Source organism: Daphnia pulicaria, chromosome 1 (genome assembly GCF_021234035.1).
Source record: "Daphnia pulicaria isolate SC F1-1A chromosome 1, SC_F0-13Bv2, whole genome shotgun sequence".
Lineage (NCBI taxonomy): Eukaryota > Metazoa > Arthropoda > Branchiopoda > Diplostraca > Daphniidae > Daphnia > Daphnia pulicaria.
Window position 1 is genome coordinate 38,894,803 of NC_060913.1, and position 20,610 is coordinate 38,915,412.

Genomic DNA, 20,610 nt, shown 5'->3' on the forward strand with positions numbered 1-20,610 from the left:
TCGTAGTGTGTACACACTACACACACTACGAATAAAATTAAAATTAAAATCTCAGTCATCTCCTTCTATTCGAAACTATTTTTTATCGTGCAAACCGATTGTATAAACAAATGGTTCAGCGGGTTCAGCAAATTACTAACATAATTCTTCATTAGTTTTTAGTAGGCCTAGGCCTATCATTTTTTTTCGTAGATATCGATGGTTTACAATAATCGATAATTAATTGTGTTTACGCCTTACAAAATTTGGACACGTGCTAGGCGGATTTCATTGGATTTTTCCACAAAATTAATTGATTATTGACAAAAGCCACTCGTCTTCGAAGGTTCTGATTCTAACTACGGAAAAATGACATCTGATTTAGGTTCACAAGATGGTCTTTTAAAGTCCACTCGGCATTCCACAGCACTGCTCGATGTAGAAGGTTCGAAAGTTAAAAGTACGTTTTCCCAAGTTAATTAGTTTTTATGTTAGATAAACATATGTATTAAAATTTACTTCTTTATCTGTTTGCAGCAAAAGAAAATCTTGTTTTCTCTCTTCTACAAGAAAAAAAGCGTTCTAATGGAACTTTTAAAATCCAGCCATCTCTGTCTTTGCAGAGGGTAAACATAGAAACAGATTTTAGATCAGAATTAATTTAATAAGACCAAGAGTTTCCTTAAGCTTGAGAAAATTGTGTACTTTAGGTTAAAGAATTTCTACCTCAAATAATGAAAGCAAATGTCAAAGTTCAAGAAGAAATTTTGAGTGATCCGAATAAAAAAACCATCTATGATATACAAAATATAGATGGGGCGAGTGGACCAGTAATAGAAATGGTTTGTATTCACATAAATTAATGCTGAATCTATACAAAAGGTTAAACTCTTAATTGCTTTCCCAATAGGATGTAGCCCTCTATGAAGACACAGACTCAGACTGTTCAGTCCCCTCAACAAATTTAGGCACAGAAACAAATCATGGCCCCATTGATGAAAACAATATCAAATTTCCAGGATCTAGTGTTAAATCAAATTTAGTTGAAGTTATAGAGAAGGATTATGTAGAGCAGAAAAGTGAAATTGTTCTTGATGTCTAACAACTGAAAATAAATTGTATAATCTTCTTCGGAAGTCCTAATTGTTTAATGACCATTGAATTTTTCCCTACAACAAAAGACTGAAGAATTGCTAACCGACAGCAATCACTAAGAGTTCTGGGATTGATTTCATAATCATGCAATAGCCTTTTAACAGCTGAATTGGGTTTAGCCAACTCTTTAGGACGTTTTCCTAAGTTGTCTCTCATGTATACATCAGCACCATAATTCAGCAGCAACTGCACCACCGAAAACAGGTTACGATATCTGCCTTGGCACAAAAATTACGTTAATTTTGTTTTAGTCTTAGATACGAACCTTAATGAACTTACGCAGCAATATGAAGAGGAGCCTTATGTACTATTGTGGCATTGACATCAGCACCTAACAGAAAAGCAAGATTTTCTAGAAACAAACAATTAATTGCTCATTAATGGTTAAATCACCTGCTTGTATCAATGACAAAATACAGTCTATATTAATTTTGTAAGCAACACATGCTGCATGAAGAGGTGTTCCATAGTGTCGATCTGCAGCATTCAATTTTGCTCCTTTAGATATTAAGAGTTTCACACATTGAATATGACCTTTCAAATATAAGTAATTACATTATGAAACAATTGAAAATAACAACACTATATTAATTCTGAAAATAACTCACCTTTCATCACTGCTTCATGAAGGGGTGAATTTAAAGGGTCAATCAGAATTGTGGGATTCACAGAAGCATTACTTTCGATCAACAACTTGGCTACTTCTGTTTGGCCTGCAGCACAGGCCACACACAGTGGAGTTGCACCATCAATATTTCTGGCATTAATCTGTTGGCATGATGAAAACATTAGCTTCAGGTATGAGAAAACAGGAAGGATAAACAGCAATCAAATTGAACTCCTTACCCATGCACCTTCTTCTATTAAGAACTGCACAGCAGCTACATTCCCTTTTGAACTTGCTTCATGTAAAGGAGTGACTAGTTCTGTTGGTGTCATGCAATTCACTACATAGCCCCGACTAATAAGTGCTTTCATTACTTCAACATTCCCCTTTTTTGCTGCATAATGCATCTAAGAATAAATTTACAATCAATGATACCAAATTTATTTGTATACAACAAACAATTAAAATCAAAACAATATAAAATAAATATAAAATAAACTAAGTAGCTGGTTATAACATACAGGGTGCCTGTTCTGGAGAGATTCGTTAAGATGCCATTCAGTTAAAAGGCGGTCCATTTCCGATTTTTGAAATTGCATCAATAATTAAATCCACTGTTCAGTTCATTTCATGTTTTGCCTCCTTCTTCACACCTTAACGAGTCAGTTATTCAAAAATGGAAGTGTAGAAGTTGCAGAAAATGAACTCTTTTCCGACCTTGTTTTTGTTTGGAAAATTTACATGACACAAAACAAAAACAGATGCCACAGAAAATGAGATAGATCACTGGAACAAAATCGTGCACGGTTTGATAAAAAAAATCTTGGAGTCCTCCTCTAGCGGCAAGTTGTGCTAATGTCAGAGGGCACTAGTGTCGCAACAAGTAATTTGCAAATATTTATTTTTTTTTTCAAATTCAAAACTGCAAGTCTGCAATTTAAAATTTAACAACGGTTCAGCACCGTTAACATTCATTCGTCGTTAATTAATTGCAAGTACAGTCCAGTTGCAAACCTGACTGAATTTGGTCACCAGACGGGTCTAATCCAGACTCCGATCTCCGAACTCAAATAGGATCTACTGAGTGCTGACTGCTGAGTACTGACTTTGTCCGTCTGCCTAAACCTAAATTTCGTCTGCAGTCTTTTCTTTTCTTTGGACAGTTACACTGTTAGCTGTACCCAGTCAGGTAGTCACACACAGACACAGTCGGTCAGTCACACAGAGAACAGACACCAAATCTAGAAATTACAGCGCCGTTAAATCTTTGTGTTTTTTTTCAATTTATTATTGTCTCAAAAATTTTTAGGTTGTTCCCGTAATAATTACTGATTTGGTGTTCTTGTTGTGCTCCATTATGGGTATTGAACAAAGTACACCCAGCACTCAACCATCGGTTGAGTCAAGGAGTAATATCCACAATAAACCACGACAAGATTCGTCTCAAACCTTGGATGATAATGGTCGTTCGTCTCCTCATCCCAGCCTTTGCTCTTCTGATGTAGATGTCCCATATGTTTCATACACTGTCAATAGACCAATTGGAGGTACAAACAACTTATATTGTACATTTTAGTTTTACGATTTTTTTTAGTTTATGATTGCCTTCATGTTCTTCATGCAACTTCTCCCATTTAGAATCTCCCAAACACCAAGGTAAACCAAATGTGAAAAGTGGAAAAGGTTATGGAGTTTCCTATGCTCCCTCACAACCATTAAAAGGAAGAAACATAGTTGTTGTGTCTCAAAAATCCATGCTCGATGAAGGAGAAGAAGATTCAGAAATTCTCACTTTAGGGGTATAAATGTGGATTTTTTTCTAATTAATACTTTAAATCTTTTGTATCAAATTAAAAGTTGTTTTTCTTTTACTTATAGCGAATACCATTGTTTTTGCCAATTATTCGAAGTTCGTTATCCACAACTCATCCGAGAGAGCCTGATATTGTTGATCGACTTGATGCTGGAGCTTTGCAAAGTATAGTAGGACTACTTGAGGGACTAATGAAACAAAATGCTGAAACAGTAGTTACTGAGCAGAATCAGCTAGCTCAAAGTTCAAAAGATATTGAAGCCCAATTTGCGGCAATAATGACTGCACTTACTGATAGACAAAAAATGTATGCTAAATATGCTGAGAAACTAGCACGCATTCACGAGGTTTCACATTCTTTAACCCGCTGTCAATTAGCCCTAGCAACAGCATTAGATAGCATTGAAACATTAAACCGTCAGCTACCAACATCGGATCGATTGGAAGAGTTCATATGGTCTACTGGTTAATATTGGATTTGCCATTTACTTACTTACGTTCGTGATTTTCCTTCCTGTATTATTGCTATGTTCTTCGTCTGAACATTCTGTTTTGATTGAACGCGTCCTTAAAAAAATAATTTATTTGAGCATATATTGTGTTGTTTGTAAGATATTAAGTTCGTAGTTAACCTTTATAAGATAGAAAAGCAAGCTTATCAGCTCGCCGCGAAGGGATAATCGTAAGCCAGTTGAAAACTGTCTTAAATGAAAAATTCAGGGCCTATTGTTAACTCGGACTTATTCACAGTTCACACTTTTCTTCACAGACTTTTTGGTCTTAAAACGGTATTTTTCTGTCAAAGTTCAATATCCTTGCAAGTTATTAACGTTTAGTTTGCTTAACTCTTATTTTCCAATTTTTACACATAAAGTTCAATAATTGAATTTAAAAATAACCATCTTTTAGTCAAATAACTGCAAAACATAAATGCAAATCTGGTTGTTGCGTCATGGATGGGACATCAAAGATTGCGTCATCACGGCGATACTACGGACATCTGGTGGTGATTTGATTGGGCGGAATATATTCGTAAAATTATTTTACTCATGTTTAACCATCCATTACGAATATATTTCAATAAAAATTATTCGACGAGAAGGATGAATTTTAAACTTAACACGTTAAATAAATGACACTTACATATGTAGTGGAAAGTGAAATTTAAACCTAAGGTGAAAAAGTTGTAGTCGCCACCGCCAGATGTCACTAGTCGTTAAGCAATTATTTTAACAGTTTTTCATTAATTACAGGAGAACTAATTAAGTAAATGAAATTATTTTTGTTCTGGTTGCACCGCATATTTTTTGTTTAATTTTTAAGACCAAAAAGTCCTAAATGTGTCGTAAAACGCCCGAGCTATGGAGCGTTACATACATACATACATACATACATACATACAGACAAAGTGACATGGCTTTTTTTTTTCTGCGTATGCGATTATTAGCTTCGCCCTTCGGGCTCGCAATTAAGTTCGTAGTTAACCTTTATTCTTATAACAATCATATATACCGCGCTTACCTTTTAGAGATTTATGCGTCTTTAAAGATTTGTTTTTAACTAAGTTACGTTTTTCTAACGACTTCCGGTATTGTATGGAATTTTATTTTTAAGGATATTGTTCGAATATGCTTACGTTAAATCATCATGCATCGCTTCACATTTTTCCCTTTTAAGTCAAAATTTTTTTATTCTTTAGCCTCTTGGCCTCTTTGAGTCTTTGCTCTTTATCTAGCCTAGGCAGAGCAATGGCCTAGGTGTTTGAAATATGAGGCAACTGCTCTGCTGAATGGACCGAATGACTAATGCGTCGTCTGTAAGTCTACTACGGTCTCGTACTGAGTGAGACTCGGAGTTTTGTATTCAATTTTGTTTTTCTTGATAAAAAGTTTTTCTAAAATTTGTACATGAAATTTTTTTATTTTGTGAAATGAGAAAATCTCAGAAAAGGGGTTATGTGTGCATCAGGTCATTATTTGGCCTTTTAAACGGACTATTCTGGGTATGCTGGTTCGTTCGCTGAACTGAAATTAAGGCTACCATCGATGGTTTCGCATTTCTATAGTACTCAATAGTTATTAAAGAAAACATGCTCTTTGATGCTCCTTTTCTTTTTTATGAAATTCAATTACCTAGTTGTCAGCACGTAGATGATGGTTTCTTGTAATTTATTGAAAATTTCATTTTGATTATTATTTTTTACAATCAGTTAAAAATATTTAGTTCATATTCATGATGTATCAAGTGAATTGCAGATGTATGATTTCATTTATGGAATTGGAAATAGATACTTGGTGGTGGAGTGGTTGGAATTGCAATCTGGCTACGAATATCTTACAGTGGATTTGTCTCACTTCTGCCTCAACATGAGCTTCTGAGTTTGGACTCAGTAGGTCTCATAATTGGTGCAGTTTTATTTCTTGTTGCATTTTGTGGCCTCATTGGAGCCTGGTTTATGAGCCCCTGCCTTCTCATTTCAGTAAGCATATTAATTTGTTGTGTTTTGTGTTGTTTGCTTGCTGAATTGTATCATATTTTATTTTTTAGTACTTCATATTAATTTCCATATTATGTGGAGCTGAGCTGGTTTGTGGAATCTTTGGTGTTCTATACAGGGAGATATTCTCTGCATCACTTCAGCAAGAACTGCTCACTGGTATCCAGGCACATTATAATACATCAAAAGAATATACTGGAATTACTTTTGCATGGGATCACATTCAGTACCAGGTGAAAAAAAAAAATCATAGAAATCTTAGCCACCCAGGAATCTGAGAAAAACAAATATGTTAGTCAAATACTCCTTTTACACCTATTACAGTAGCTTATTTGGTTTGTTTACTTTAGTTTAATTAGTTTTTTTTTTTTTTTTTTCCCACTGTGTTCAGCTCAGCTGTTGCGGTGTTCAGCATTATGAAGACTGGTTCAACATTTCTGCATGGCCTGGGAATTTTTATGTTCCTCATTCATGCTGCATCCCATCATTTCAGTACATGAGTGGTATTTGCATTCTTAAGATGAAGGGTGGACAAATTGTTAAGTATGCATAATGTTTACAGATTGTGGTCAGTTAGAAGAAGTTTCCATGTGGTTTCCGTCTGGTTGCTATAACAAAGCTCAGATTTGGTTGAAAGAGCGCATTCATCTAGTCGGTATAATCGGATTTGTTGTTGGCGTTATACAGGTAAAAATCGTACGAATTCTCCTAATTCATTGGCAAAAACTTATAATATAGCTTTTTTTTTTAGATTTTTGGATTAATATCTTCGATGATCTTGTTTTGTTTTACTCGTCGCCGTGCCGGGTTTAAAACTTACACAGCTGTGAAATCACAATCTTTTGCTGTATAGACTTCAAGAAAGAAATGGTTCTTTTTTAACCGGGAACAATCTCGTTATAATTGTTTCGGCTTTTTGTTTCACTTATACTGTTTCTCATTATAGTGCCAAAATAATTTTGAATCTGAACTAATTCTAGTATCACAAGACCGCTCGTTCAGACCTTACTGATTGAGCGTGACACCTGAAGTGTATAATATGACAGATTTTTCTTTTTCAACTTCCAACCGCTTTCGACACCTGCGTGTGTTGAAAAATTGCGATTTTTATGTTTTTATGTTGTAAATTAATTTTAGCCCCTGTATCCTCTGCTTCACTTCTTTTTTTGGTAGACTGAACTCCTGTGATATTTGTCAAATAACCACTTCAGCTAAACGCAGCATAATGAAAACTCTTTGTAGCTAATGTTCTTGCAGCAAACAACTTTTTCTTTTAGCTTTAATGAATCTCCTAATATGTTAATTGAAATCTCAAATATATACTACTCATACAAATCCTGTTTCCCCAGCTTTTGTTATATGTTAAATCGATAAGTGTCTCGGTAATAGTGAACTCGTACCGTGTACAGTCGAGTTAAAGAGAATGTGCTGCACCGTCTTTAACAAGCTATCCGTGACTGAAAGAGTCCGAAATATCATTTTAGCATTTTTACCTAGAACAAATTGTAATTAAAAAATGTTTAAATGAGCACTATTTCTACTTACTATTTTAGTAAGTATTGTAAGCCCTGACAAAATCGGCCAGTGGGGTCGTATAGAAATTTATAATTAAATATTTGTAAATGGGAAATCAGCAGGAAATGAGGGTCTCATTATAAATATTGAATTATTTTCAATACACGTAATCATACCTTACAACGCAAAATAACTTAAAAGCGGGATTTCAATTAAAAAAAAAAACAAAAAAAAAAACAATTATTCAATGGAAAATCAATATTTATTATTCATTAGTAAGAATACAAAAAGCCGCATTGAGTTTTCGCAGTTACGCCATTGAATTCTTTGCGTTGTTATCTGATAGCATAGCTGCCTACTCTATATATAGGAAGCCGAAAGGTTTGGCATCCCCGCCGTGTTGAAAATTGAAGCACAGTTTGCATGGTGTATTAGTATGGTGGGGGAACTTTGGTTGGAATCGGCTATCTCGAATGAAGCCAGTTCCCCGGACAAGAGGCGGAGCTTAGTGCAAAAGTCGAAATTCTTAACACTCAATTGCAGGGCTGGTCGCACTTCTTTGGTGCCCTCTATGAACCAAGATACTAATTTCTTTTGTAAATTCGTCTGAAAAATAGTATATCTTTTTAAAATTTACGATTTTTGACAACAGTTGGATGCCACAGTGGCTAGAGTCCCGGTCTGCGACTCGAATGCGATAAGGTTCGATTCGCATATTCGTCACTTATTTTTTTTCATATTTTCTTCTATTAATTTTAAAATAATTAAAGCTTGAAAAATAATACTTAATTGCTGTTTTTGACTCTATTTTTACGATTTTATAGCTTTATAAGTACACAAGCAATGTGCAATCGAAATTTTCAGACCGTTTATAGCTCATAGTTCACCCAATTGTCCACCAGGCAGCGCTGATCAGGTGCGACCACTGGCTTCAGCCGAGATAGCCGATTCCAACCATAAGTTCCCCCACCATACTAATACACCATGCAGTTTGCTCACCTTTCCTCCAATTCCCATCCTCCAAGTGGACCCACGGGAGCCACCTGGTGGTCGAAATTATGTAGGGGAGGGGGGAGGAATCACCCGGGCTTATGAGCGGTAATTTATGAACGCCCCATTAATATATTGCCGTAAGGGCTTTTAATGACGAAGGCACACGGGACGGATTACTATTACCAATAGCACTTATTGCAGTATGTGAAATTTATCCAGAAACAAACAAACACAACACACAAATAACACAACTCACAAACAAACAAAGGCCACGTACCAAGCGAACGTAATCATATCGATAAAAAAATTAAGTTTTCATGTATCGCCACTAGGCAATACAACGGCTCCCGTGGGTCCACCTGAAGGCTGGGTAACATTGGAGGAAGGGAAGGCAAATTTGCTTCAAGAAAAAGGCCAAACCTTTCGGTTTCCTAAATACAGTAGGCTTTGCTGATAGCACGCGGTAGCACCCCTAGTGGCGCCAAGAGAAGTTACCATTTTTGCCCCTCATTTTTGGAGGGACTAAACTTCAAGGGAAAGGAGAGGGTCTTACAATTTTTTTTTAAGCAATTGAAAATTGTTCGAGTGAGCGCGAAGCGCGAATGATGATGATGATGATATTTGTTTTAACGGTGCCACCGAAGGTAGCTGCTAAAGCGCAGCCCACGTCTTCGGATTACGGGCAAGTATGAACGAGCCCTTTGCGCACCGACCGATTGACTGAGATCTTCTTGTAGAATCACATGTCATAGTCAAAAGACTATGAAAGAGAGTAAACACATAGATAGTTTTTTTTTTGGGGGGGAAGGGTGAAATGGAATTTAAATTCGACTAATGAGGCCAGACTGAGTTAGAAATTTTACTACGCCGTCTCTGATTTTAAATTGACTATTAGAAGGAATGTTTTCACAAATGCCAATAAGGACTGGGAGGACAAAATCAAGTTTGAGACCGGATACGAGAGATCTTAGGGGCTCCCGAAAGATTTCATAAGTTGGACATACGGTAAGAACGTGGTTAGAGTCTTCTAAATTGGGGCAACCATTGGGGCAAAAACCATCATTGTCCGCGTCAAAATGTCTCAACGTTTTATTTAGGCGATTTCGACTGCTCCTGAGCCTGTGAAGGATTCTCGAAATAACTCTCGACTTGTGGACCTGCCACGGTCTAAGACCCATACGACACCTCGATGAGGGAAGGAGAGTAGGACAGGCCAGTCTAAGGGAACGGCTGAGGTTAGAAATTCTAACAGAGTGGATAACGTTCAAAAATTCTGATATTGAAGGCGTGATTGATAAAACCGGGCTAACGGGATCAGACAAGCATTAAGTAGCGAGCTCATTGGCGCGTTCATTACCAGGGATGGTTACGTGGCTCGGTATCCAAATAAAGTTAGTACGGGTGCCTGAACTCAAAAGGTTAGATACAGTCTGATGGATATATTTAATAAGGTGATGGGAATCAACACGCTGACTATGGATAGCCATAACACTTGCAAGGGAGTCGCTGAAAATATTAACCACTGCAATTTCAAAGTTATAGATATAGTTTAGTGCTTGTCTAATCGCCGCGAGCTCGGCCGAAAAAATGCTACTGTTATCGGGAAGTTTCCAAGCTTTATTTACATCACGGGAAGGGATGGTAAACGCACAAGCAGCACGGTTGTCTCTCAAGGCTCCATCCGTGAATACATTTATGGTATTCGCTGGTTGGGACTCGTAAAGTTCCAAGAAAGTGGCCCGGGCCAGGCCCGGATTCTGAATGGACATCTTTTTCGTTATGGGAAATTTAGAAAACTCGGAGTGGGGTGTTTGCCACGGCGGGGGCGGGAGAGGCCTAACAGTTGACGCGCTGTTATTGAAGATGTTTAGATTGTCGATTAAGTTAAGGTTTTTACAGAGAGGGACGATGGCCGGGGTACTACGAGGTTTCCATTTAATATTTCCGTACACAAGAGAGCTGGCCGTGTGGTAGGTCATGTTAAACGGTTTGGCGTTAAGGTTCAGCAAGTAATTGATCGCCAGCGATTTCCACCGGAAATCGATAGGTTCAATGTTAAGTTCCCAATTCAAAATAGCGACTGCAGTGGACTTAAAAGCACCGATAATAGATCTCATTGCAGCATTCTGGAGCACTTCAAATGAGTAAGTCTGGGACTTAGAGAGAGACGATAAGACTACAGCGCCATATTCAAGTCTACTTCGAATAAGAGATTTATAAAGGCGGACTAGAGACCTGAAATTAAGGCCGATCTTACCTCTCGCGAGAATTTTGATGGCATTCAGATTACGAGACGCCTTGGCGAGCGTAATGCTGACATGCGCGTTCCAGCTAAGTTTTTTATCAAAATGGACTCCAAGAAATTTAAATGTGGTTTCAATGGGAATAGGCAGATTGTTTCGGGTTAAGGTTAAATCCTGATTCATAGAGCGTCTTCTCGAGAAAATGAGAAGGACACATTTTTTTCAATTGAAAAGACTAGGCACCAATCTGTGGCCCAGAGGCCAATACGATTAAGATACGGTTGCAACACCTCGGCCGCCCGCACGTTAGAGTTTGACGACGTATGAAGCTCAATATCGTCTGCAAAGAGCGCTGTGTGGCACAGAGGAGCCGGAATCGGGAAATCGTACATATAGGCTAGCCAAAGTGTGGGACTGAGAACTCCACCTTGGGGGACACCACGCTTGAGGGCTGCCGGTGAAGATAGCTTGTTATTAATTCTTACGGTAAAGGAACGGTTAGTAAGAAAGTGTTTGAGCCAATTCAATATAGAACCAGAAATTTTTAGTTTAGATGATTTGTACAAGAGGGCTGGGATCCAGACTGAATCATACGCCTTGGAAATGTCTAGAAAAAACTGCATAAGTATTCTGGCATTTATTAAAGCTTTCCTTTATGTGGGACTTGAGTCTGACTATATGGTCGAACGTGGAAAAACCTGGTCGGAAGCCAGCTTGGAATTTCGGGATGCAATTGAAGTGTTCCAAGTGCCATTGGAGCCGAAATTTTATAACGTGTTCAAAAACTTTAGCCAAACACGACGTAAGGGATATCGGACGGTACGAATTGACGTTATTTGGAGGCTTACCTGGTTTAAGGAGAGGGACAACAATAGCAGTTTTCCAATGATTTGGACTGAAGCCGGATACGAAAAACAGATTAAATAAATGTAAAAGGGACCTGCGGTTAACTGGACTGAGCTGTTTAAGCATTTCATTATGGATCAGATCGGGGCCTAACGCTCTACTTTTTAGGTTCTGAAGGCCCGACGACAGTTCAGACAAAGTTATTTTACTGTTAAGAGGGTTCGGAACCTCGGAGGAAATAGCGGCATCTGCTTTACTAGTAAAGAATTTCTCCTTGTCCGCAGCTCCTGTGCAGGAGGGGGGCGTAGAGGTATGGGCCGACAATGTGTGTAAGAACAGTTCCGCTTTCTCCTGGGTGGAAATCAAAGGTGCGCCAGAAGAATCAACTACTGGGTAATTGGAAGAGGGTGACGGAGCTGAACCGATCATTTTATTAGTGAAGCGCCAGATATCATTTGATTTGCTTGCATCCAGAGCTGCAATAAAATTATTCCACGAATCAGACTTAGCTTTGGCTATAGCCTTTTTTTCAAAGCATCTAAACGATTGAGCTCGATTTTGTTTTCAATACAAGGAGATTTTAGCCAGCGTAGCTTGGCGCGCCTAGCTAAGGCAATCGATTTTTTAATGTCAGCTGACCACCAAGGCCTACTTGGTTCCTTAGCTTGGTTATTCCTGGGGGAAAATTTAAAGGTCGCGTTACTGGCATTCATAATGGAATCATACCACGTTTGGTACGCTACGACCAGGTCAGACAAAGAATAAAAAATTGAGTTAGTAAGGTTGCTTTCAATAAGGTTATTCCACCCTAACCACTTGTTGGGGTCAAACTTCCAGGTAGACGGAAGGTCGGAAATGAAATCTATTTTCATATTTAGAGAAATACGGATGGGGACGTGATCACTGTCCCATGTAGTTGGACCAAGAGAGATTTGAGTCAAATGCGCTAAATCTGGAGTGGCGAACGTGAGTTCAATTGTGGAGCAATGATTAGTAGAGGGATCAATTCTATTCGGGAGATTTGGGGGCGTACACAAAACCATATTAGAATTAGAACTGAGATATTGGACAATCGACAACCCACATCTATTGTTAGCCCGTGAGTTTTCCCACGCACGGTGATGGGAATTAAAATCGCCGCCAATAACACACAAATTATTAGACTGGTCAAGCAACGAAGCGATTTCCGATGGTTCTGCATCCCCTTTGGAGCAGTACGCCGAAATCAGGACAAGGTTTTTGCCATCGGGTAGTAAAATCGAAACCCCGATACACTCTATATGGGCAAGAACAGGAGAAGGAATTAAAGACGCAGAGATGGACTTCTTGACGAGAATGGCTACTCCGCCACCGTTTTTATCTGCGCGATTTTTAACAATAATAATAATAATAATGTACGTATTTATATGGCGCCTTTCCATTATATGCTCAAAGCGCCTTCAGTTTCCAATTTAGATGTGATTGAACCCACCACAGTATATTTAACGTCATATCCTTGAAAGCAATCAAGAATCCTGTGTTATGCATGCTGCCTCAAGGGCGCTACTTACAGTTTTATGACGGGTTCAGCTGGGGTTCGAAACCAGAGCCTCATTGCCTTTTTCCAAAGTGTTGACGCTCTAGTCCACTACACCCCACATCCCCAAAATAACAAAACAATTAATGGCATCAAAAGCAACAGGGTGAGAGTCGACCCAATGGGTCTCGCTCAACAAAACAATTGAGGGATTAGAACTTCTGAGATTATTTTTAAATAAATCCAACTTAGCACGGTATAAACTTCTAGCGTTCCATTGGATAATATTAAGATGAGGGATTGTTTTATTCATTTGTTGTTTTGGGGAGACTTGTCATAAGGCGTTCTATGGAAACGGGACTGGGCCTGGCTCTGAGACGAAACGTTCGCAGACTTCATGAAGGTTGCCATCTCGGCAAATTGGTTCTGCAGACCTTGAATCGCACCGGGTACTCCTGACAATGTCTCGATTTTCTCGTGAATAGCTGCAAAGGAATCAACTATTTTTTCAACGTTGCTTTTCAAAGTGAAAAGAGGTTGGATATCTACCACTAACTGGGAGAGTTTAGAGTTCAACAGTTTGACTTTCAAATGGAGACCATCAATTTCTTTCTGTTGGGCGAGTTCGATCGCCGAGGGCGCGGCTGGGCCTGAGGCAGAAGGAGGCGTTTGTTTGGAACTGGTGGATAAACGCTGTTTAGCTTCGAACATCAAGACATTGTTAGCCCTGGCAAACTTGAGCGCATTCAAATGTGAAATGTACGCAGGGCATAGGGGGCTTCCCGTAAGATGGAGATCTTTCTAACAATTTAAACATTTGGCCTTGCTTTCACAGTTGGCTGCCGGTGGGTGACTGCCACCGCAGCTGGGACATCTAGCTGGAAAATTACAATGCGCGGCGGTGTGCCCAATGCGGTGGCATTTTGAACATTGCATGGGCTTGGGAGAGTATGCACGAACCACAAAGCTTCTGTAGCCCAATCTTACTCTGTAAGGAAACGGTTGCGAAAAGGTGAGCACAACCACAGTGGATGGAGACTGAACCCCATCAACGAATTTGTTAACCCGATGCACGTGGGTAACGTGTTGGTCTTTCAAGAGATCTAACAGAGCCTCGCTGTCCGATTCCGACACAGGGACTCCAACTATGACTCCTCTGAATTCAGATTCAGATTTGGTTAGTTTACAAGAGACCTTAAGGTTGTTAATGCAGTTTAAATTCAAAATAGCCTATTTTTGTTCCAAATCGAACGGGAAAACAAAAAGGTCTCCCCCTGACGCGACTTCGACATTCTTAACAGGCTTGACTAAGCGTGCAAGATCATCAACAAAGGATTTAGTGTCAGCAAATTTGAGAGACAGGAAGAACCCGGGTTTATCAATCGCGGAGACAACTACTGGGGCAATTTTACTAATGCTGCTTATGCAAAGTGATGGCTGCACGGGATTAACATGGTCGATTAAGACTTTTGGTGGGCAACTAGGCGAATCCTCATCATCTCCTTCGCTCATCTCTGGGATACTACGTCTACGATTGTACATCGTGAAAATTACAAGACAAACGAGAGCCACGCGGTTCAAGAGCGGTTTTAGATACAGACGGACAATGAGGTTGGGCGGACTTACGTACGAGAGACGGCGTGGTTCGAGAAAGTAGCTGGAGGCGAAAATAGTCCTAGGAGGAGAGGTATGAGACACACACAAAAAGGAAAAAACAGAAGGAGAGACTTAACGCGCGTCCGACTGCCGTGAAAGCTCAAGGCGAACCACCGCGAAGCGCGAACGTTGAGCAATTGCAATTGCATACATAAATGAGTGAAGACTAGAACAGTGTTGACCAATTTATTGACAGCTCATTTTAAAGCCACCATCTGGAGGGAAAAAACCAACAAGGTGGGTTATTCAACAGCCGCCGCATCAGACCTTTTACGATCTTCAAATTCTCAGCCAGACGAAGTCAAGCCATCTAATTCATTAATTTGCCTTTTAACATCCCTTGCCGTCTATGGTCCAACCGCAGTGACTCCTCCACAAACCGCCCCCAGCCCGAAAGAGAGGCGTCAAAGCAAATGACCAGCGCCGGCGATTGTTCCAACATGGATTTGCCACCCAAATGAGCCAAACTGCAAACCCACCATGATAAATCCTCTTTAGATTCCGGGGACAAAACCAATTTCACCCGCATATCACCTTGCCCCATCACGAGCCCCGCGTTGCCGCTGCAGATGCCGATAATGGGACTGGGTAAAGTCGACCGCTGACAAAGCCCATGAAAGGAGGCCCAAGATGGAGGCCAAATCATGGACAGACACTTGTGCGCTTGAAAGGGCGATTTCACAAAGATTTTGACCTGGGATTGTTTCTTCACTGGGATGGAGAGCGTAAAATGGACCGAGTCAATTTTGGCCTAAGAATTCTATAACCTGTTGGGGTCAGCACGGATTTCTTCAAGTTAATAGCGAACTCAAGTGTTTCTTGCATGGATTTTGCAATTTCAAGGTGTTTAAGCGACTGTCGGCGCAAAATAAAAAAATCGTCCAAATAAACCACGACCTTAATTCCCTGTGCTTGAAGCAACGCGACGATGGGTTTAAGAAGTATAGTAAATACCCATGGGGCTGATGCCAAACCAAACACCATGCAAGTGAATTGCCAAACCGAACGCCATGTAAGTGAATTGCCAAATCTTCCCCCCCACCAATGAAACTGCAAAAGGTGTTGGTCTGACTCATTAATGGGAACCGTAAAATACTCACGGCTAAATTGTGGTGGTCGGAATTTTGTCTCATTGTTTGTAATGTTTCCATTTGTAGAAACGGAGAGGCCAAAACGTGCAAGAAAAAAACCAATTCGGTTTGCCGATTTTGAAGTGAGTGCTGAGTCTGGTAAAGTGGTGAAAGGGCGAGTTGGACGTGTGATCGTGAACATACAGTGGAAAACGTTGCATTTGCTGCCGATCTACCGATTCGGCCAATGGCTTTGGGTCATTCCGTTGAAATCGAATTAATTTTGGCACTCGACATCACCGATTTTTTTAATTTTTTTTGCAGTGCATTAATTGTGTTTGTATAAAATTTTCTGTAAAGGGAAAAATTTTTCACGTTTACCGAATGAGAGATAAAAAATAAAAATTCCTAAAGTTTTTTTTTAATTAAAAATTTTTTTTTTTTTCGTTAAAATTAATTTTTTTTTCCGATATCGTTGGTGCTAAAGGTTTAAAAAACAGAGAAAAGATAGTGATTTTTTTTTTCTTTTTAACCATCTATTTGGAATTCAAAATAAATTAAAATAAAGTGGTTTAAACATTTTTTTTAAAATGGCCTTAGCGAAGATATGTTAACTTCGATTTGAAAATTTTTTTTTACTCATCAATAGCTCTTAAGTGTGCGCATCTCGTGTAAAATTTTCAAGTTTTACCCATGCCTTGTTAATTAGGTATAAGTTTTGAAAGATTTTTCAATTCTCCGTTTCAATTGCTCAGACCCCTTCACTGCATGGCAGGGTGTCCCTAGAGATGCCACCGTACCCGTTGAGGGGCGCTAGTGTTCTCTGTGCAAAAGATATTGGTGGTGGTGTTTGGCATTTCGGTGTTCGTGTGACTAATGTAGTTTATCTGAATCACAAAACTTAACAAACCTGTCTCAAAGTGTTTCCCTGTTATATTTGCACTAATGACTGTGAAGACTACCGCCCTTTTATGAACAAGTTCTTGATCGAATTAAATCAGTGGCTCTTGAAATCCACTTGAGCCAGAACTTATGATTTCAGACTTAGGTAGCCATTCTGAATGCCGTCGCCTTAAAATTTCCTAATGGAAGGGCTCGCGGGTGTTATTTTCATCAAAGCCAGGTGAATATTTATCCTTGATAATGATTTAGATACGGAACTATAGATCAAATTCCCAATTTTTTTATTATACAGGCAAATCGTCCGAAAAACCGACGAAAACCCAGTCCTTATAACACCCACAAAACCCTTTCGGAAGCCAAGAGAAAATAAGAATCGCGTATACAAAGTAAAAAAAACCTACCCCCCTCTACAGCCTCAACAATGTCAATATCGAATCCGTGTAGGGGAGAGGGGGGTTAGTTGTCAGGTGCATTTTTCCTGAATTTTTTTGAATTTTTTGAGTACACTACTGGTAAAATGAATGAATGAATCAGATTCAGATTTCAATTCTCTATGAATTGATCATATTTGTTTACAATGTTCATTTACACGAAATTGTGAAATTCAGAAAAACTGCAAAAAAGTCTGCCAACTTGCCCAAACTACGGGGTAAGTTGGCTGCTGATGACTTCATTGCTCCAAAATTTCTAGGTCGAATTTTGAAAACTTCTGGTGAGAAATCAAATCACAACATGCCCCTCCAAATTTCTGACAACTAATCCCACAGGGTGCTTTTCGAACAACAAATCGATAACTAAATAACTTTTTAATATAGAAATGTCGAGTTTCTTTTAAAAATAAGACAAACATTAATTCTTTTTTACTAATAGGTTTTTTGACAGTCTTAGAGTTTTATGCTATGAGAAAAATAAAAAGTGTTGAGAGGCCCAAAAAAGGGAAGTCGTATACTTTTGAAATTTTGTATGAGCAATCTGGGTGTTGTCTTTCATATTTGGTGTAAAAGGCTTGATTTGTTTTGGTCTGTAAGGGGTCTAATTAGCAAAATGCCAACTTACCCCAACTGCTAACTAGCCCCCCACCCCCTCTCCCCTAATTCCATTTAAAGCCCGCCCTATGTGATAAAACATAACTAATCGTTAATATCTCTATATCTCGGTTTTTAAGCCGAGTATTGGAAAAATATGAAAGCGGTTTGAAGAGGCGGGCTTTACCACCATTTTGAAACAATTCGATTTATATATTTATTATATTTTTACACAATTATATTTTCATTAGTCTCTACTAGGGTATTTTTTAAATTTTTTAGTGGTTGTAACTTCTATTCTAACCGCTTGAGCCGTCCTATTTTTTCGACTTTAGACACGCCCCAGTAACGACTGCCAAAAGAAGGGGGACAAAGATTAGAGACAAATACGAAATGGGGAGAGGAATGGTTGCAGCTGGACATAGGGAACACTTGCTGCTGAGAGGCTGAGAAGAATAAACCATTTATCCCTGAGGTATATTTATATACGAAGGTCCTTAACGATATAGGGTGTGGGGTAAAGGGGGTAGGGTAGTAGTAGCTAGTAGTGAAATTCAGAGGGTTTAATGTCCATTTAGTTATCCTTTATACGTTTCTTCCCTGAATGACCAATCGTCACCAAATTTTGTACATAATTCTGTCAAAATTTGATACATGTCCTAACGGGGTTTTCATTTGTTTTAATTACTGTTTTAAAAATTTAATTTGCGTACTTGTTACCTAGCTGGTTGCCGAATCCTAGGTAGTGAATTCGCTTTTTTTGCGTAACCTTCCAACTGTCAGTGCATGCTCAGCAGTGTAAACAAAAAGAAAAAAAAGTTTGGATCTTCCCTAGCAAGACAAGTTTTCTGCTATGGGAGTGGAGAGTATTAATTATTTGATTTGGTTTTTATGTTCGATTTTGATTTCGTCTTTATTCTTCTTTTTACTTTGTATTTTCCCACTTTTATTTTTTTAACCCTTTTTGTTTTATTATTACCTCTTTTTGTTTACTATTTTTTATCTTGATTTTAATAAATTTGGTTGTCAGTAAAATTTCTATGACTCCTTTTTTAACAGTTAGTCATCAACCAAGAAGTTAGGGAACATTTTAAAAATGTTAGATTATATTCATTTTGAAGCTCTGGGTCATCTCTCCCTTCTTCCTCTGTCCTCTCCTCGGTTATCGAGATCTTCTTGCGGTCGAGAAGAGTTACCACCGATCTTCCACTTCCATTTACCTCCGAAAGCTTATTAAGAGGAATTTTTCAAAAATTACAACCTTAGTTTTCTTTTCCGACTTGATCGAGATTCGAACACCGAACTATGCGAATGGCAGCCTGGGGTGAAGACCATTAGTCCATCATTGTTATTTTTTGGAAGGGAAAAAATGGGTATTATGGTAGCTCGCTATCTATTAGCCAAGACTTATGTAATGCAACATGTGACCGCATGATATAATTGTATTGTTACTATAGTAATAAGTGTTACTTTAACTTAATCTAAACATGAAGTGCGACGTGGGGTGGCGGGGCGAAGCCTCCGCCACACCTAAGTCGCACCACTCATAATATTATGAGTGGTGCGACTTCGAATATTACGAATATTATGATAATATTGACAGATTATTAGTCAATTAGTTAATAAAAATCAATTAATTTAAGAGAATAAAGGGAAACAAAATTTTCCAAACATAATAGTATGTATTTATCTACTATTTAACCTTGATTTTCTGTCTCTTTAACGTTTAAAAAATTCCCGAAGGACATGTTTCACGGAGTAATGGGCTTCGTTTTTGAATTTTTGAAAAAAAAAAACATGTATTATTTTTTTACATGATAATGAATGATAAAATTTCTTTATTATAAAACCCGGCATTTTCATAATTTTCTTCTAGAAAATGCTGGTAAATTGACTTTCTTAATTTTAAAACTGGGGTTTTTTAAATGTTTTTTTTTAAATGTTGAACAAAACAAAAAAACAGTCTCAGTAATAAAGAAATGCGACTTTTTTAAATAAAGGAAATTCATAACGCAACTAACAGAAAGCCAAAAATGAACAATTCACCATAACAATAATGAACGCCAAAAAGAAAGAAAAACCCTTGATCTATTTGTTTGGCTATTTTTAGGGATTGAGATTATGTACAGATGAAAATTATGTAATCGAAGACTTATTAAAATTTATTTTGTGGGGTAGGAAAAAAATTAGCTATTAGATGTAAGTAGTTAATGTTTGGTCAGTGTGCCCCTCTTCTCGTGACCGCTAGGTGTCGCGCGCTCGAGCCGTGAGAAGCAACGGGCCGAGAGAGGGGCAGTCTGGTTTCAGCTTGAGTTTGTAGAAGGAGCTCGTTCTGTCTCGTCGAATCCATTGAGTTAATTATCCAATTAACTACCCAGACTAGTAATCTAACATGGCGCAGTTGGTTAATCTTCCCTATTAGTACCTCCGATTGGAAAAATTTCGTGCAGAATTTCCCCAACTGAGACTTAATTCTACGCCAAAGTTTACCTGGCTTATTCTCGCTGCAGCTGTGTGGGTGCCGCCTTCTTGTTTCCTTTGTTCTGGCTAGCTTTTTCGCGTGGCGCCGCCATTTTATAGCCACTGTAGTACAAAGACGTTTGCTTTTCGTGCCATGCCATGTTATGGCGCCAGATGGTTTTATATATTTTTTCCTTGCAATATTGTGGATTGTGTAATCAAGAAAAATGAATTTATGGAACAGTGCGACAAATCAGAAATTGTAAGCTTAAAAGCAGTTCAACTTTTGGAAACAATTGATATGTATTAAAGTAAGTTACATTATTCTTTAT

General features: G+C 38.5%; 4 protein-coding genes and 1 long non-coding RNA gene across 8 annotated transcripts; 3 read left to right on the forward strand and 2 right to left on the reverse strand.

Annotated features, from left to right (window-relative positions):
* The first annotated feature begins 31 nt into the window (after nt 1–31).
* Nucleotides 32–1,115, forward strand: LOC124320915 (NOP protein chaperone 1-like). Its single transcript, XM_046783822.1, has 4 exons — nt 32–439; nt 517–605; nt 690–821; nt 890–1,115. The coding sequence occupies exons 1-4, from the start codon at nt 349–351 to the stop codon at nt 1,079–1,081; spliced, it is 504 nt and encodes a 167-aa protein (XP_046639778.1). The 5' UTR covers nt 32–348; the 3' UTR covers nt 1,082–1,115.
* On the reverse strand, nt 811–2,732 carry LOC124320912 (ankyrin repeat and SOCS box protein 13-like). 2 transcript variants are annotated; one of them, XM_046783816.1, is made up of 6 exons: nt 2,263–2,732; nt 1,981–2,148; nt 1,743–1,902; nt 1,528–1,668; nt 1,414–1,465; nt 811–1,348 (listed from the first exon to the last, which is right to left on the reverse strand). In XM_046783816.1, the coding sequence occupies exons 1-6, from the start codon at nt 2,338–2,340 to the stop codon at nt 1,078–1,080; spliced, it is 870 nt and encodes a 289-aa protein (XP_046639772.1). In that variant the 5' UTR covers nt 2,341–2,732; the 3' UTR covers nt 811–1,077. The 2 variants fall into 2 exon arrangements, with proteins under 2 accessions (XP_046639772.1, XP_046639773.1); XM_046783817.1 differs by lacking the exon at nt 1,981–2,148.
* Nucleotides 2,733–2,837: 105 nt separating this feature from the next.
* LOC124320914 (BLOC-1-related complex subunit 5-like) lies at nt 2,838–4,148 on the forward strand. Of its 2 annotated transcripts, none has more exons than XM_046783821.1 (4): nt 2,838–2,930; nt 3,051–3,288; nt 3,380–3,540; nt 3,620–4,148. In XM_046783821.1, the coding sequence occupies exons 2-4, from the start codon at nt 3,099–3,101 to the stop codon at nt 4,022–4,024; spliced, it is 756 nt and encodes a 251-aa protein (XP_046639777.1). In that variant the 5' UTR covers nt 2,838–2,930; nt 3,051–3,098; the 3' UTR covers nt 4,025–4,148. The 2 variants fall into 2 exon arrangements, with proteins under 2 accessions (XP_046639777.1, XP_046639776.1); XM_046783820.1 differs by having other exon boundaries at nt 2,849–2,953.
* LOC124320917 lies at nt 4,015–5,158 on the reverse strand. Its single transcript, XR_006914073.1, has 2 exons — nt 5,040–5,158; nt 4,015–4,186 (listed from the first exon to the last, which is right to left on the reverse strand). It is a non-coding gene; the product is annotated as an uncharacterized LOC124320917 (long non-coding RNA).
* Nucleotides 5,159–5,215: 57 nt separating this feature from the next.
* LOC124320913 (tetraspanin-9-like) lies at nt 5,216–7,391 on the forward strand. 2 transcript variants are annotated; one of them, XM_046783818.1, is made up of 6 exons: nt 5,216–5,556; nt 5,842–6,033; nt 6,102–6,284; nt 6,443–6,554; nt 6,614–6,738; nt 6,803–7,391. In XM_046783818.1, exons 1-6 carry the CDS (start codon nt 5,485–5,487, stop codon nt 6,902–6,904), a joined length of 786 nt encoding a protein of 261 aa, XP_046639774.1. In that variant the 5' UTR covers nt 5,216–5,484; the 3' UTR covers nt 6,905–7,391. The 2 variants fall into 2 exon arrangements, with proteins under 2 accessions (XP_046639774.1, XP_046639775.1); XM_046783819.1 differs by having other exon boundaries at nt 5,216–5,370.
* The last annotated feature ends 13,219 nt before the right edge of the window (nt 7,392–20,610 follow it).

What these genes read in the sequence shown, in the direction of transcription:
- LOC124320913 (XM_046783818.1), top strand. Translation starts at nt 5,485, where the DNA reads ATGAGAAAATCTCAGAAAAGGGGTTATGTGTGCATCAGGTCATTATTT. An exon ending in GCCCCTGCCTTCTCATTTCA is followed by an intron (nt 6,034 to 6,101) that starts GTAAGCATATTA and finishes TTTATTTTTTAG; the next exon opens with TACTTCATATTAATTTCCAT. An exon ending in ATCATTTCAGTACATGAGTG is followed by an intron (nt 6,555 to 6,613) that starts GTATTTGCATTC and finishes TAATGTTTACAG; the next exon opens with ATTGTGGTCAGTTAGAAGAA.
- LOC124320912 (XM_046783816.1), bottom strand. Translation starts at nt 2,340, where the DNA reads ATGCAATTTCAAAAATCGGAAATGGACCGCCTTTTAACTGAATGGCAT. An exon ending in TCATGAAGCAGTGATGAAAG is followed by an intron (nt 1,669 to 1,742) that starts GTGAGTTATTTT and finishes TATATTTGAAAG; the next exon opens with GTCATATTCAATGTGTGAAA. An exon ending in TTTGTCATTGATACAAGCAG is followed by an intron (nt 1,466 to 1,527) that starts GTGATTTAACCA and finishes CTTTTCTGTTAG; the next exon opens with GTGCTGATGTCAATGCCACA.
- LOC124320914 (XM_046783821.1), top strand. Translation starts at nt 3,099, where the DNA reads ATGGGTATTGAACAAAGTACACCCAGCACTCAACCATCGGTTGAGTCA. An exon ending in TGTCAATAGACCAATTGGAG is followed by an intron (nt 3,289 to 3,379) that starts GTACAAACAACT and finishes TCTCCCATTTAG; the next exon opens with AATCTCCCAAACACCAAGGT. An exon ending in CAGAAATTCTCACTTTAGGG is followed by an intron (nt 3,541 to 3,619) that starts GTATAAATGTGG and finishes TTTTACTTATAG; the next exon opens with CGAATACCATTGTTTTTGCC.
- LOC124320915 (XM_046783822.1), top strand. Translation starts at nt 349, where the DNA reads ATGACATCTGATTTAGGTTCACAAGATGGTCTTTTAAAGTCCACTCGG. An exon ending in AGAAGGTTCGAAAGTTAAAA is followed by an intron (nt 440 to 516) that starts GTACGTTTTCCC and finishes ATCTGTTTGCAG; the next exon opens with CAAAAGAAAATCTTGTTTTC. An exon ending in GTGGACCAGTAATAGAAATG is followed by an intron (nt 822 to 889) that starts GTTTGTATTCAC and finishes CTTTCCCAATAG; the next exon opens with GATGTAGCCCTCTATGAAGA.